Source organism: Solea solea, chromosome 1, assembly GCF_958295425.1.
Source record: "Solea solea chromosome 1, fSolSol10.1, whole genome shotgun sequence".
In the NCBI taxonomy this organism is placed as follows: Eukaryota; Metazoa; Chordata; class Actinopteri; order Pleuronectiformes; family Soleidae; genus Solea; species Solea solea.
Window position 1 is genome coordinate 14,107,983 of NC_081134.1, and position 17,188 is coordinate 14,125,170.

Consider the following 17,188-nt stretch of genomic DNA (forward strand, 5'->3'; position numbering starts at 1 on the left):
TAATCCATGCTGCCTGTGTCTATACTTTTATTCATTTTTGATTTATTAACCACAAATTAAACAAAGAGTTACTAAACAGAGAGTTAGTGGTGTCTTCCCCCCCCGCCCCCCCATCATGTTTGGTGGTATATGAGTTAAAGCATATTCTTCCGTGGCTCTGCCTGTGAAGCTGCAACAGATAAGCTGTTATTAAGTAGATACTGATGTACACACGAACACGATGGCCTCACAAGCTGCTACATGCAGCGCACAGAATGAATACACGGTATGTGAGCGCTTGTCATTGTGTGGTTAGCTTACAGGAATCCATCCTTGACATGCTACCTTTCAAAATAGTGACTTCACCATGGATTGGGTGTCACACTTAACACAAACCGATTATTACCTGAAAATCAAAACATTCACGCCAAGCACAAACATGTGTAACCTTCATGTAAAATAGCAGCTTGAAAAATACGGTTGACATAAACAGAGGTTAAAGCACTTGGCACAGAAACAACACCTCAGTGGCTATAGTGTGATGACAACACTGGTTTCCAGGTGGAGAAGGAGGATATTATTTTTCCATTCTTACTCCTCTGTGACAACGTTGTTGCAAAACCAATGAAACCAGTGATTTGGTCTGACAATTTGCAAGAAATAAGACTATCAATTAAAGGGTTTATTGAGTTCAACATATGCCAGGTGAACCTCGGGGAAGGAGGGGGGGAGGAGACGTGACCTGCAGAGTGGCAATAAATTGGAATGAGACACTGGCTCAATTGCTATTTTGAGACATCATTTAGTGTTTAGATATATATCTTCACGTTGGGGGTTTGTGTGTCAAACGGTGCACACAAACACACACATTTGCACATCTATCCTAAGGCATAGTTCAAATCTTAACCCTATATACCAATTCCTCAGAAATGAGGTCCTGCCTCATTAGGACCAGGTTTTGGTCTCCGTGGGGACTACTGGCCCTGACAAGGTCAGTGTTCAGTCGAGGAAAAATCCTAAAGAGGTAACAAATAAGAACACACAGGTAGTAATAGAAATGTACAATAGTTCATAAATAACTATTCAACTAATGTGGTTCTGGGCATTTATTTTGAAGGACAGAAACACAATAACACTAGTTCCAGTTTTGGCTTTTCATTCAATATATAAAGTTCATAAAACTGTGAGTTTGCTTTGGGATGATAGATCTTGACACTATTACTATATATATGCTATTGACACATTTGACATTATTTTACCTTACTGACTTATACATTTCACTTCAACATGGAACCAACACTGTAAAGATTTGTTTTCACTGTGACGAGGGTATGTGTAAAGGGAGACAGGGAGTTGTGGCTGTGATTACAATGTTGCATGAAATTGACAAATGATACAGACTTACCTTGTACCTGCAGGCACCGCACCTTCCTTAATACAAAGGAAAAATACGCCACCTGGTTGTCTCAGGTGAAATCGTCCCAAGGTGTTTGCCAGATCACATTTCATAGGTGAAACAGTGATAAAGCTGCAGTGAATGGAGATTCCGGTGAACTTTTTCTCCTATCAATAGTAAATGTTTTCATGTGGAGTCATGACGACACTTTTATTATGATCCGTGGTTTTATTACAGAATGTCGTGCGCACAAGGAGAAGATATTGGATGATGCTCTGAACCGTCCAGCCCCGCCTTCTTGGGGTTGGTCCTGAGGTGAGCCTGCTATAAACTGCTGCTCGCACACACTGTAGGTGAGATGGGCTTCAGTCCACATGCAGGTATGACAGGAGCGCAGGGAATCGTTGGATCATATTCAAAGCAGGCTGCATCTTGACGCACACACCGACCTTACGCGGAGAACAACTGGGCAGATCTTGGGCAGCACTGTCACAGAGGATCAACAGAAAAAACACCAACAACACACACACACACACACAACAAAAAAAATCATGAAGTTGGAAGTGCTGTGCGGGAACCACTATGACATGAAACATTTCGAGATGTCGAGTGATGCAGATGGAGGAAGTGTGCGCTCTTCTAGTTCTGCTGAGGAGGAGCTGGGGTCGGATGGGGACTGCGTGGCGCACAGCCCTCCTCCACCTGTTACTCCGTGCGGCAGCAGCAAGTCAAAGCCGTACACACGGAGACCCAAACCCCCGTTCTCCTACATCGCTCTCATCGCCATGGCTATCCGGGACTCCCAGTGCGGTCGCCTGACTTTGGCGGAAATAAACGAGTATTTGATGAAAAAGTTTCCCTTCTTTAGAGGCAGCTACACCGGCTGGAGAAACTCGGTGCGACACAACCTGTCACTTAACGACTGCTTTCTTAAAGTGCTCCGGGACCCATCGAGACCCTGGGGGAAGGACAATTACTGGATGCTGAATCCCCACAGCGAATACACATTTGCCGACGGCGTGTTTCGGCGCAGGAGAAAGCGCATCAACAAGAGGTTCAGCGCGGCCCAGGAAGACTCCGAGAGAGCGGAGGAGCCGCGGAGCAGTGCGCCGTCTGCGGCCGTCACCAAGACGCACTCAGGTCCCAAGTTCACCAGTTCATTTGCAATAGACAGCATTCTCAGCACGCCGTTCAAGAGAGACTCAAACAAGGAGCCGTTCCATCTCCTCCCTGCCTTCACTTGGCCGTGCTACACTGAGCTAATGACGCCTCACTCGAATACACCTGCCTCATTTCCGTGCGTAAAGGCGCAGTGCCACATGGAGCCCTGTGCTGCTCCGCATGTGTCAAACGACTTTGGCTTTGGCCTGCACGCCTCACAGACAGTCTTCGAATATCAGAGATAAACTCTCTTTTATGTGATGATTAAATGTTTTCAACGTGCACTGATGATGGAGGGAAAGGACCAAACACCAAAGAAACGACTTTTCCCACTTGTGTTGGGGATGACGTTGGCATTACATTGACTTAGATATTATTGTGGTGGCATGGTGTTACATTTTTGTACCTCTGGTCATTTGCTTTACAGCACTATCAAAGATAATATTTTATAAACATATGTGTTTGTTGTACCTGTTACTGAATTACTGTTAATGTTGATGTTATTTCAATAAACGTGTTTAAATCCACTTTGCTTGTTTCTGTGTCTCTTCTTCTTCTTTTTTTTTGAAAATGTACTCCTCACAATTAAAATAAAGGAACTGACCAAACTCTAACTCTAACACATCTAAAGATGGTACAAGTACACGCGGACACGAGGCTGCTGTGGAGTCAAATAAGGCACCTGCGTGACAGGTCGACACAGTCAACGTGGTCACGTGACTCCTCGTTAAAATACTTAGACAGCTCTGCTGTGGGAGAGGCTGCAGGTGGAGAACCTCCCACGTACATACCTGACATGCATTTACAGACAGTAATAATAATAATAATACTAATGATGATGGTAATAATAATAACAATAATAATAATAATTATAATAACAAAAATACTAATCATTATTATTGTGTCTTATTGTTTGTATGTATTCATCTTTGCTGATAAATTAAGATAAAAGTATTTATTTTTTAACACTCAAGAGGGTCACTGCAGCCGGATAGGGTCATTCAATATTTATGTTTTTTTGTCTGGCGCCCCAAATAGCTGTCGCCTCAGTCACCACATGCGCAGGAAAGAGTTTTTTTATACAAATGTTGCATCCTGAACTCAGCTGAAATCCACAATAGACAGAAACGTCTTCCATGTGGACCTATTCTTCTAACATTTGACAAATATCCTGTAAAGCGGCTATTTACATCATAGATGTGGATTTGGACATTTCTGTGTGTGTGGGTGGGGGGTTGGAGGGGGTATTAAAGTGTAACGACTTTCTCCAAATTGCCTCCTTGCACGAAGAATCAATTTACAGCAACAGAGTTACATAAACGATATTTGAAAATCTCGGTGTTCGACTCCTTTTGTGCCTTACTCTCCCGATTTTACAATCATTTCATTTCTCCAGAGATGTAATCCAGGCCCCAAGAGGTAAACTGACACTTGTGCACTGTGTGTGGTATGTTGGCACGCTCTGATGGAAAAAGCATGCTTCCTCTCATGTCAGAGCTTTAACCCTGAACAGATCCTAAACAAATCAGGACTCCTTCTCCTGCATGTGCACCTTTATAACACGAAACCACATCGTCACATTTTTGCACTTATATCATACAAAGGGAGTCATTTATCCAAACTCGTCTCTTTATTTATCACGACTTGTCAAGTTCTAGTGACAAATATTGCTCTGACAAATGTGGACGGAGGTTGTTTGGAAAGAGAGTCGTGGGAGGAGATTTGTCTTATACTCCACTGTGCCGTGTCCGGCTTCTAGTCTGGATCCGAGCCAGATGGGGAGGGAGTAGTTCCTGGCGATTTCTTGGAGGGATTTGGGGGGATAGAGGGGCAGAGAGAGATTTAAGAATTGATAGGTGGTCGAGTTTTGTTTGGACGAGTGGATAACCCTAAGCAGAGTGGAGGAGTCTCATTCCCCTTCTCATATGGGATTATTGCCAGCAATGGACAGAGGGAGCAAAGTGGCCCAGCGGATGGCGTTTCATGCACGGAGCATCGCAAAGAGACGCTCACGTCTTTAATTATCACTTCAGGCAACCTTTAAAAAACAGTTTGACAGCAACGAGAGAGTTATCCAAGTGTTAAAGAGACACCACAGTGGTCATATCCAAAAAAGAGGCGCAACCATGACGACAGAAAGCTCCCACCAACATTTGGATCCATCTAATCCCTCACGGTGCAACCAAGCGGCCGGTGCTCTGAATGCAACTCTGCTGAGCGCACAGCCAGTGATGGAGAGCGCGCACACTGCATCAGCGAAAGGAAAGAAGGGAAACTCGGGCTTGAGGCGCCCAGAAAAGCCACCATACTCTTACATCGCCCTCATTGTGATGGCAATTCAAAGCTCGCCGACGAAAAGACTCACTTTGAGTGAAATCTATCAGTTCTTGCAGGCCCGCTTCCCTTTCTTTAGGGGTTCATACCAAGGATGGAAGAACTCCGTGAGACACAACCTGTCTCTGAATGAGTGCTTCATAAAGCTGCCCAAAGGACTCGGTCGGCCTGGCAAAGGACACTACTGGACCATAGACCCGGGGAGCGAGTTCATGTTCGAGGAGGGCTCCTTTCGCCGTAGACCTCGGGGATTCCGCAGGAAATGTCAAGCCCTGAAGCCCATGTACAGGATGATGAACGGTATCGGGTTCGGTGCGTCCATGCTGCCACAAAACTTTGATTTCCAGTCGCCTCCAGGCTCATTAACGTGCCATGGCAGTTACAACATAGACTTGATGGGTAATCCAGTGCCAGGTGGTTTTGAGGGACTCGCAGGGGGTCACCACGTCCCCCACATGTCATCGAGCTCCGGGTCATCGTACATGGCTGCGTGTCAGGCGGCCTCGAACGCGGACTATTGCCCGGACAGCAACAGCAGCCCGCTGCAGTCCTCTGCAGCGATGGTGGGACCTCTGGACTGTCAGTCGCCTTACGCAAATGCAGCCTCACACTGGAGTTCACCTGGTGTGGCTTCATACATGAAACAGCAGTCACTGGCATCAAGCAGCCCCACGTCCTCCGCTCTGCACACGGGGATGTCGTCGTATTCTCTGGACCAGGGTTATCTGCACCATAACGCACGAGATTCTTCTGATATTTCAGGTTTGAACGTCTCTGAGTCTGATATTTCAAACTAAATGTCTGCTCCTGATGAGTAAGAAGGATTAAAGTAAAAACAGTACCATTTCATACATAATATGCATTTACACATTGCCTGACATTGGATTTTAACAATGCGTATTATATCTGTGTGTGTTAGAGTTGCAATAGCCTTTTTTTTAAATAAAAAATAAATAAATAAAAGGAAATTAAGCGTGAAACTATACAGCTGTGACTTTACAACCTGAAAATATTCAAGGATTAAACTATAACTGACAAACTCAAATAAAGTCTAAAATTACGTTTGGAATTTGAAATGTTTCATCCATTAATGTAGCTTTATTTCAGACTGATAACTCAAAGTAAGCTAGAAATAATCAGCACACAACATAAAATGAAATGTAAACATATTACTTCTTCCAAAACGAGTACCATGTGGTCACATTTGAGTCATATAAATCGTACATTTATCATCGCTGAATTGTGTGTGAAATGCATGTCATATTACCTTGTGTTAAACCCAAATCCCTCTTGTATTTTGGCTTGAAAATATCGATACCTTATATGCTATCAAATATATCACAGTACAATATTTAAAAAATATTAATAATACTTCATAAAAATAAAATAAAACAAATTACAGACTCTCTCAAAGCTAGGCCTATTCTGAACAGGGAAATTAAATGTGACACAATGAAAAACACACAAGTCAGATATGAGGGATTTCAGTAAAACATCATCATCGTTGATTCTGTTTCATTATCTTTTAATTTTGCATGATACGAGTTTGTTTTAGTCCACAGTGGAACAAACGTGGTTCCTCTTTGTAATAATACAAACAAAATGATAATTATATTATAATATATATTATAATATTATAATCATAAGCTCGTAATTTTTATTGGTGCGCTTAGTAATCAACCAATGATTTACCAACGATTGGATGGTCCTTCATATTAAATAATAAGCGCATTTTACCAGGTTTAATTTCCTTCACCAATATAATCTATACCTGCTTTTTTCTTTTTAGCTATTTAGTTCATCAGCAAGACCAACTTTCTGGTGAAAAGCTGCAGAAAAACAAAACAACAACAAAAAATCCGCCTATTTAGCGAAACACAGTCACATCAGTTTCCGCCAATTAAGAAATGATATCAATAGTTAATTGGAGAATAAGAAAAATGTGGTCATTATTTAAATGTATATTACTGTGTTATTACAGATTAAAGAGGTAAATATCAACCAAACGTCACTGATCACGGAACAATCAGTATTGTGAATAGTTGATCAAAGCCAATCAATCACTCATCAATAGTAATAGTAATAATAATAACAAAGTATTAGGGACAAAATATATGTAAATACAATTTAAGTATTTAACCTAAAGCACAGATTTTGCTTTATTTTTATTTTTTTAATCCAACATTTGTAATAAAATTTGACTAATGTGAACCAGGTGGCAAAAAAATCCAGATTGACCCAAATTAAAAAAGTGATTATTTCACCTGACTTGTCCCGTTTGTTTACAGTGGGTCTGTCTCGATATTCCAGCCACTCAGCTCCTGTGTGTGACAGGAAGGACTTCGTCCTGAACCTGAACGGAATCTCTTCCCTCCATCCCAGCAGCGGAGGATCTTATTACCATCAGCTCCATCACCATCACCAGAGTGTGTGTCAGGACGTGAAGCCCTGTGTCATGTGACAGCAAAAACATGTGCCGCCAAAGATAAAAACAACAACAACAACAACAACTGTCCACTGATGAATCAAACACTTCTTTTATTACAATATCTTTATTTTCTAAAGACTCAGACTTCATTTGAGTTCATTTTGACCTTTAAACCGTTTAATGGCGAGTGTGATAATATGAGGGCTTGTTGTGACACTTTCTCAGAACATGAAGCATAAGCAGTATTTACATTTCTTTAATTGAAAACTAGAACACGTTTTTTGTTTACCTTTATGTTTATTTGCGCACTTAACTTTCTTTTCTTGATGTTACCCGAAAGATGTTCTACGTCATTAAAGAGATTTATTTTCAAAGAATAGTTTCGGTGTTTTTAATGTATTAAAAGCTGTTCTTTTTGTTAGTGATAGCTAGAATTTTATTGTTATTGTTATTATTATTATTATTATTATTATTACATTATTAAAATGTAAAAACGTTTGTGTTGATGTTCAATTATTTGATTAATGTTAACAATAAGTTAATAATTAGCATTTGAGATTTAAAAAAAAAATCCATATATTCCCCCGAAAACTCAAATCCTTTGTTACTTTACTTACAGATTAGCAGGCGGACATTAAACACTTTTAAATCTTAGTATTTACTGACACAACCTTGGCATTACAAATTGCAGAGTAAACTAATGTTCATCATTATTTTAGCTGCTCCTACATTGAGGTTTATTTTAGAGCCATCAGTGTTTTAGTTTCCTCTGAATAAAAACTCTCTGATGCTTGTTGTTAAATTGGCAAAGAGAAACAATGAACATTTATTCCAGACAACTGTGGATACCACACTCTAATGTTTTAGTCTTAATCAGCCCTCTTGCTAGGAACTGTACTGCCACCTTGTGGAGATTGAAAGTTAAAGGACTAAAATTGGTGACTAACCCATATTTCTCATTTTGGGAAAAAGAAAGGCAGATAATTATGTAGTGCAGCTATACTGAAGAGACAATAAATAAATACAGTGCTATTTTCCTGATTCACAAAACACAATACACTGACAGGCCTATGAATCTTACTTAAGATGTTGTTTTAAGTGAAATAATCACCATGAGATACATTATAAACAAATGCAGCTAACGTCTGACTTCATAAAAAATAAACACATGTGATAAAACAAATAAGTAGTAGATATTATGACAGTGGATTCAGGGTTTATAAGAATAAGAGTTTGTTCCACCGTAAATTGTGCTGAAAAACACACACGTAGTAATGAGGACATTCATCATAATGCATTCCTTAACCTTAACCATGTAAACACCTAACCTTAACCCTTAACCTAACCCTGACATAAACCCAATTCTAACCCTAACCCTAAAACCATGTCTTAACCCCCCAAAGGTAATTTTAAAGGGGTGACAGAATGTGAGAACCAGCCAAAATGTCCTCACTTAACCAAAATGTCCTCACTTAACCAAAATGTCCTCACTTAACCAAAATGTCGTCACTCCCTATGTCTTATGTTTTTTGGTCCTCACAAAGATACCCATACAAGAGGACACACACACGTCCATTGTCTAACCAAAGCCATTACGTCTAACCCTAGCCTTAACCTAACCACAATTCAAATGTTAGCTTTAAACCTAACCAGCTCCCCAGAAAAGGATGACACCAAGACCAGGTGTAGGTCTCCATGAGGGCTACTGGTCCTGACAAGGTTAGTGTTTATGCCAGAAAAGGTCCTAAAGAGTTAAACAATACAAGTACACATAGAGAGAGAGAGGGGAAAGAGAGAGAGAGAGAGAGAGAGAGCGAGAGAGAGCCAAGTCAGTGCTATTATCTGGTGCCACATGTGTTTGTCCTTCTCATTTATCCATGCAGAGTATGAGCATGATGATACATGAGTATGATGGGGTCGTGGCTGCCGGACAACATGCATTCACCAGCTACTTTATTGGGTACACAGGACACCTAATACAGTGTCAGGAGTGACACACGGAGTGGTCTTCTGTTGCTGCGTCTGCTTCATCTGCTTCACATGGTTCGACCTGTTCTGAGATGGTCTGAAGTCCTTCATTGTGGTTATTTGAGTTAGTGTTGCCCTTCTTTTTCAAACCAGCGTGGCTATTCCCCACTGACCTCTGACACCTCTGTAAACCCTGAAGATGGTTGTGCATGATAATCATTCATTAATTAACCAGCCCATCTGGCAATAACCACTATGTTCATTTTAAAATCACCCCTTAAGCCCTAAGCCTATTTTGTATAGATCTCTGCTCGAAAATTGCACACTCATAATGAAATGAGTATATCACTACAACTACAAGGTCTATTTGAATACTTTGGGTGTCATGGTAAAGGGAACACTTGTGGGATTTGTTAAGATGTGTAAATACCAGTGCATTTGTTACTGGTGAAGAGTAAATGAAAAAAAAAAAGAAGCAATTTCAGGATGAGTATCTCTTTGGAATGATGGAGATGAAGCTCTAAATTCAATCAAATCAAAGTACAACATGTGAACATCATCTCTGCAAAGTTTGACTTTGATCAAGTGAAGCAGAACAAAATTAGAGAGGTTTTAATACAGAAAGTACAGACGAGGATTTTGACCCATTTCGGAAACATCTATGCCATTTGTATTTTCTCATGTATTAAACTACTTTTTTTTTTTTAATTTTTTGTCACTATTAGTGTTCAATAAAACAGTTTATTGCCTTGTATCAACGTTCCTGCAGACTTTAATATATTTTCCATTCCAAAAACGAACACTAGATGGGTCCATTGAGTTGTGTTTCTCTTTGTTGGCCTGTATCTCAGCGAGGGAGCCTGTCGTCTCGAGATTTGATTGACAGCTTTGTTAGCCAATGAGAAGCAATATAACATCCGGGTGTGACCCGACTGGCTGCTGCCTTAGGATAGGGTAGTGCGCCCGGAATGTTTTAAGTGTAACACAGGAAGTCCGTCTAACCAGACGAAAATCAAAAGAAAATCACGTTTTCACAGACAAACATCAAAGGTAAGAGCTGTTTCCAGTTGTCATTCGGCGAATCGATTTCTGTTGTCTTTATTCTTTGGCTTTTATCTCCGTAATGGTTTGTTAACTGCTTTTGTAATCAGCGGAGTCTGGATGGAGTGTGTTTTGGACAAAGTGTCAGAGTGTTAGATCCAGAAATGCGGCAAAATGTGCCGAGTGGGTTAACGCAGCGGTTCCATACGAAGTTTGATATGAAGTTATTCATTTAGTTGTTATTTGAGCTGTGTTTTTCACATTTAAAATATTAAAAAAAAAAAAAAAAATTCCCTCAGGATTAACTTTTTTCTCGATCCTTCTTCGAAAATTGTTCGAGCTGACTCCGTCAGGGTCCCCCAATTTGGGGACTTACAATCACATTTCTACTGAATTCTGCTGCTTGGTTTGTTGAGTGAATGAGTTTATTAAAATAATGACAGTAATTTTTATAAACAGGCTTTTGAATGGGACACTTGTATTGTGTTGACTTTTAATGTGAGTTTGTAGTTTATTATGGTCACTGCCCATGATGCTGAAGATGTTGTTTTTTTTGCTATCAAAGACTGAGAGTTAAATAATTTATTCTTGTTTTGGATCTTGTCAAGAAAACCATAGTAATACAAGTCGTTTAAGAGCCTCCGCTGCTTTTTCCTTTGTTATTATAATGATAACGTCACTCATACATGCACATACAAGACCCATACTACAGTAGTACATCTCCATTTTTCAGGCCCTGGATTTTTTTCCCTCTGAATTCTGTGTGCCTGATCACTCTGTGTCTGCAGTACTAAGGTTGACCACATAGTGGCAGCAGTGTCACATAAATGATCTGGAACCTCTGCACTCATTGTTGAACGATATTTGAGTAGATCACCCCGCCTCTCTCCCTCTCCCTCTCCCTCTCTCCCTCAAACACACACAAGTTTGCACAGCTATTCTTAGGACACTGCATCGACTTCCATTAATTTGGTCTCAAACTCAAATGACTTGGAGGCCAATGAGCATCTAGACTGATCAGGAGGGGAAGAAATTAAAGAACAAATCACACTGTTTGGGTAAAAGACTGCACATTAGTATTGGGGCCACACTGAGGGGAAAAAAAAAAAACATTGGAAGAATTACGACATTATACTCAAAGGTGTACTTTTTTTTCCCAGTATGGCCCTATACTCTGTATTAGAGTAGTGTGCTCATAATATCACAACAAACTGCATCATGATATTGAAGAAAATTATATTCATGGCAATTTCCAAAGGATTCAGAATTAGTGAAAAGGAGGGTTTGTTTTGGCATGGAAGGATGCACAGTAAAACAATGAAGTAATATATTTTATGATGCAAAATAAATCTACAAAAAATGACAACAAACAATTTAATTAATTTACAACATGATCTCAAGTGGCAGGCCGTATGGCATCGATTTGGGGGCCACATGTGGTCCTCGGGCGCGAGACATATGACCTAAAAAAATATACCTAATCAGACTTCACATCAGTTTATTAGAGAATTCGGTTGGACAATCAACTGAGACATGCATTGTGAGCTTGACGCTTGACTCTTTGTGAACGCTAGAGGGAGCCATCTATCTATCTATCTATCTATCTATCTATCTATCTGTCTATCTATCCATATATCTATCATCAACAATAATAATTATAAAAAAACTGAAGAACATGTGTTTATTGTGGCATGATGACATTATATAAATAGCTAAGTATAAGCCGTTTTCATACTCTACTTATTTAATGGCTTATTTTAAAAAATGTAAAACTAGTCCAAAATAAATAAAACACAAACAATAAAACGGGATTTTATTAGAAAACCAATTCAATCTGTGTAATAACGATCATCTCATAATAATGCAATTCAATTCGTAAATGAAATGATTTATTAGCCTGTTGTTTGTGTGATTTTGACGCGTACAGCGTGTCATTCAGCCGCACTCCAGTCGTCTGTGTCCTCAGTAATGAAGAGTTAAGGTGGACTGGGTGGGCAGGCCGCGGTTTAAGGCCCGTAGTGAACTGTGTAAACAGCCCAGGGCGGTGGAAAAAGTTCATGCCCAGGTCCATGTAAGGAGAAACCGGCGCAGCATCAGGCCAATGCACGGACATTTAATTAAGACGACCTGCAGAGGATTACAGCGATACTTAACGCTGTAACGTTGCCTCACAATGACCACTAACAACTTTCATACACGGCCGCCTGAGACAGCAGCGAGAGACCGAGAGGCCTCCGAGGTGTGTTTATTTTAACGTTTTAATCTGTGGTCAGCGTTTTATTATTTTTTAATTACTCCTCAAAACTCAGCCTTGAAAAAGAAAAAAAAAAATCCCCACTCTTCAGCACGGAATAAAATCACCAGATTCTTTTTGTAATAACTCAAACTCAGTACATTATCACATATGTGACAAAATTAAAGTAAGGAGCAAACATAAATGGAAATAATTTATGAATAAATGTGCACCAGGACTACAAATATAGCCCTATCATCAATTTTATTTTTGTCCAATTAATGAGTCGAAAATAAAGTCTGTACAGTCTGTAAACAAGGTTGTTCCATTCGGTTCTCTGTCCTTGTCTTGAAACTGTGATGTAGAATAAACCGTCTCTGCTCTCATTATCAGCACAGACTCTCTTTACTTTCCGTTTTTAATTAGATCGCACTTCACGACGCGAGCTTCTGCACTGCTTTGATGTCACTGAGATCTGCTGCTGCTCTCCACTATTTCCAGGAGAAAAAAAAAAACTACTGAACCATTTATAGGTTTATTATTCCTAGAATAATTAACTGTTTTAAAGTGGAGATTGAAGGCGGCAGCTACGAGAAAATCTTGATAAAATAATTCGGTGGATGCGTAAAAACACCTGAATTTTAGACGAATCTCAGAATTAAATAAAGCTGTAACATGTACATATTAATCTATAGACCATATACTTATATTTAACTTATATTGGTCTTATATATGGTGTAGTTTTGTGGTATAGAGTGCGGGGAACATATACTCAGTGGTGTGATTTGTGTACATGTGAGTTGCTATGGCACGTCTGAGGTCGTTGCTGAAGTGGAGCTGGGAGTTACCGACACCTTCTCTCTGCTTTTACTAAAAAGCCCAGTGTGAGTCCAGGAGCGCTCTCTCTGCTCCCCCTGCCTTCCCATTGGACGACCCGCTCAACTATTTGGGGAGGAGCTCCACTGGCAGCAAAAAGGAGGAAAGAATTTAACTGCGCAAAAAGTCCTGTCTGGTGACGGATGTCCTGAGTCCAAAGAGGTTTTTCAATGCGCGTTTGTTTCACAGAGACACAGAGATGGGGACGGCTTGAACGCACCAGAGACCCAGCATCTGTTTAGACGCCACTTCTCTGTTTTCACTTTGTAGTTTCAAGTGAGCAGTGAGGGACTGTGATTTGAGCGCACCAGCTTTCAGAGGAGGGAGAAGTGGAGCTCTCCGTGACCGTCTGCCTATTTGGGAACTTATATTGTCGTCGGATCAAGGTGAAGACATGCAGGCTCGCTACTCCGTCTCCAGCCCCAACTCACTGGGCGTCGTGCCGTACATCAGCAGTGATCCGAGCTACTACCGGGCCGCTGCCGGTGGAGGATACACAGGGATGCCAGCACCCATGAACATGTACTCTCATGCGGCTCATGACCAGTACCCAGCCAGCATGGCCCGTGCGTACGGACCGTACACCCCGCAGCCTCAGCCTAAGGATATGGTCAAACCTCCCTACAGCTACATTGCGCTCATCACTATGGCTATCCAAAACTCTCCTGACAAGAAGGTGACCCTAAACGGGATTTACCAGTTCATTATGGAGAGGTTTCCATTTTACCGAGACAACAAGCAGGGCTGGCAGAACAGCATCAGGCACAATCTGTCTCTCAATGAGTGTTTTGTCAAGGTGCCTCGTGATGATAAGAAACCCGGCAAAGGCAGCTACTGGACCCTGGACCCGGACTCTTACAATATGTTTGAAAACGGGAGCTTCTTGAGGAGGAGGCGGCGGTTCAAGAAGAAGGACGCGCTGAGAGAGAAAGAAGAGCGGCAGCAGAAGGACGTGCCGCCCAGGCAGCAGGGCCGGGATCAGGAGCAGCCGGTGCAGGGCTCCCAGCCTGTCAGGGTCCAGGATATTAAGACTGAGAACGGCTCGGTCACGCCGCCACAGGCCGACTCACCCTCTTTGAGGACCGTGCCCAAAATCGAGAGCCCGGACAGCAGCAGCATGTCCAGCGGGAGCCCTCACAGCATCCCCTCCAGCCGCTCCATTGGCATGGACAGCTCCGAGCACCACCAGCAGCACCACAGCCAGGCCTCGACGCAGGGCTTCAGCGTGGACAACATCATGACCTCGCTCCGGGGGTCTCCACAAGGGGCCACAGAGCTCAACCCCAGCCTCAGCGCCTCAGCCAGGACAGGTATAACACCGTCTATGTCCCTAAACTACTCCCCAAATCAGTCGTCTGTCTTTAGCTCACAGTGTAACCAAAACTCAATCTCCACTACCTCCAATGCAACCTATCATTGTAACATGCAAGCCATGAGCTTGTACGCCGGGGACAGATCGAGCCACTTGGCACCGAGCACCACCGTGGACGAAACGTTGCCAGATTACTCTGTCACGACCACCGCGTCCTCCCTGAGCCACGGTAATCTAAACTCTGGCCAGGAGGGCCACCATCCTCACCAAGGGAGGCTGACCTCATGGTACCTCAACCAGGCCGGAGACCTGGGCCATCTGGGCACAGCGTACCCGGCCCAGCAGCAGAACTTCCATTCAGTCCGAGAGATGTTTGAATCCCAGAGAATTGGCTTGAATAACTCGCCGGTGAATGGGAATAACAGCTGTCAGATGTCATTCCCCCCGAGCCAATCCATCTATCGCACTTCGGGAGCTTTTGTATATGACTGCAGCAAGTTCTGACCAAAAGAAAACGAATAATAAGAAAGACAGGCTCCATATTTTTTTTAATTTTTTTTTGCTCACGGTGTTTGAACTCTTTCAATAAAACCCAGTCCCCCCTCTCTCCTCTCCTCTCCTCTCCTCTCCTCCGCCCACACCACACGGACTAATATGAGACAGAAAACAAAAACAGAAACAGAAAAAAAAAGACTTGATCTTGGTTTTTCTAAAGAACAGTGTTACTGCCAAATAACACGTAAGTCTCTCTTTGCTTTTGTGGCTTTTATGTGATATGCTTAAGATGTTTTCATGGACGTGTAAATTGCATATAGTAATTTATTTCTAAACTGTAGCCAGGATATTATGGACCAAACACCAAAAAAAGTGTTTCTAAATTGAACTGCCTTAATTGTCCAAAAAATATGTTCCATTATAAAAAGTTAAAAAAAAGGGAACGTGTATATCGCCGTACTATTTCAAAGATTCTTCATTTTTGTTGAAACGTATTTTTGAAGGATTTTGTTTTGTTTTTGTTTAATAAATTTGTCATTTTATGTGAGTTTTAACGTCACGCCTCGTTTCTTGGAGACTTGAAAACGGGCTGCTGATATTTCACACTCAATCTGACCCGTGCTCGGTTTGTGTGGAGGGTAAACAGGCCTCGTCATTAATCTGAGCTGACTTCCCTGCAGTTTCCATTTATTGAAATGATGTGAGTTGAGAAATAAATAGCCAGTTTAATGGAGACTGCCAACCCAGCTGCTAACACCAATGTTCTTTTAAAAAAAAAAAAAATTATAATAATAATAATATGTATGTGCGAGTGATATTTCTCTGGGGGCATATGCGATGAAAACAATTCATGCGCACGTCCACAAACAAGAACGTAGATGTAAATCATTTCTTATTTTTATGGATTGTTTTATTTTCTCCCTCTATTTTCGCACGTTAATAGCGAGAGATGGTTAGAGGTGAAGATGACCTCGAGGGCCCAGACCTGGAAAATACAAACAGCACGCATCACAACTTTGTTTTGGATTGCGTTTGTGTGTTTACTGGCGCATACCAGTGCTTCCTTAATATCATACCACGCATGCCAAAGACAGTGGCGTTGTCACTTCACTCCTGATGTTTGAACTCTGAGCAGTCTGACACGACACTGACGTGGCTGTGGACAAAATACGACCCTCAAGCACCCTCAGCTTTTTTGTTTTGTTTTGTATATTGTACTCTGAACTCTTCCTGTACTCCAGGCTGTTGGGAAGATTGATTGCGAGAGTGAGGAGATTTTTTTATTTTTGCCCAAATATGGAGGAAATGTCAAATTGAGGTTTTATTTGCAATCCAGGTTTTGGCACTCGTTTTAATCCAAGAATCAAACGCCTTTTCACTGTTGCTTCCTCTCAGAGTGACACAGACTCCGTCTCATTTAATCACATTAAAAGACAAATCATGAATTAGACCTTCCCCAAAATGTGTTTACACGATTCTATCAACGTATTTATGAACCGCAGGCCCCTTGTTAAGAAGCTCCCGTTAAGAACTGTAATCAGTTATGTAAATAAAAAAACAAATGCGTCAAAGCAGCTTAACATTCAAATGTATTTATTATTTGGCTTATTTTAATTTAAAATGGCAATTGCTCATAAAATAATTAAAAAATATAGTTCACAGGGCCACAAACAAAAACAACAACACTTGTATAGTAAATTAACGTTCAGTAATATAAGCGTCATTAACACATCACTAGCAAAAACAAATTTTGCCAGTGAAAAAACAATTTGTTTAAAATATAGTCTATATTATTATTATTATTATTATTATTATTATTATTATTGTTGTTATTATTACTATAATGAGCTTTAAAAAATACAAATATGTAAAGCAAATATTTAAGCATTTTAAACAGTGAATAATAATAAATCAAACAAAGTGCAATTCATTTTAATAATAATAAAGGTCAGTTACCAAACAGGA

General features: G+C 41.0%; 3 protein-coding genes across 3 annotated transcripts; all 3 read left to right on the forward strand.

The window, feature by feature from the left end:
• Positions 1-1,714: 1,714 nt before the first annotated feature.
• Positions 1,715-3,063, forward strand: foxq1a (forkhead box Q1a). The gene has a single exon (XM_058637957.1). It carries the CDS (start codon positions 1,927-1,929, stop codon positions 2,779-2,781), a length of 855 nt encoding a protein of 284 aa, XP_058493940.1. The 5' UTR covers positions 1,715-1,926; the 3' UTR covers positions 2,782-3,063.
• Positions 3,064-4,332: 1,269 nt separating this feature from the next.
• On the forward strand, positions 4,333-7,669 carry foxf2a (forkhead box F2a). Its single transcript, XM_058637764.1, has 2 exons — positions 4,333-5,632; positions 7,159-7,669. Exons 1-2 carry the CDS (start codon positions 4,663-4,665, stop codon positions 7,329-7,331), a joined length of 1,143 nt encoding a protein of 380 aa, XP_058493747.1. The 5' UTR covers positions 4,333-4,662; the 3' UTR covers positions 7,332-7,669.
• Positions 7,670-13,524: 5,855 nt separating this feature from the next.
• Positions 13,525-15,770, forward strand: foxc1a (forkhead box C1a). The gene has a single exon (XM_058646694.1). The coding sequence runs from the start codon at positions 13,811-13,813 to the stop codon at positions 15,230-15,232; it is 1,422 nt and encodes a 473-aa protein (XP_058502677.1). The 5' UTR covers positions 13,525-13,810; the 3' UTR covers positions 15,233-15,770.
• The last annotated feature ends 1,418 nt before the right edge of the window (positions 15,771-17,188 follow it).

Bases quoted from the DNA above. Each gene is read 5' to 3' on its own strand.
- foxf2a (XM_058637764.1), top strand. From the start codon at position 4,663: ATGACGACAGAAAGCTCCCACCAACATTTGGATCCATCTAATCCCTCA. The intron at 5,633-7,158 runs GTTTGAACGTCT...GTTTGTTTACAG, and splicing joins AGATTCTTCTGATATTTCAG to TGGGTCTGTCTCGATATTCC.
- foxq1a (XM_058637957.1), top strand. From the start codon at position 1,927: ATGAAGTTGGAAGTGCTGTGCGGGAACCACTATGACATGAAACATTTC.
- foxc1a (XM_058646694.1), top strand. From the start codon at position 13,811: ATGCAGGCTCGCTACTCCGTCTCCAGCCCCAACTCACTGGGCGTCGTG.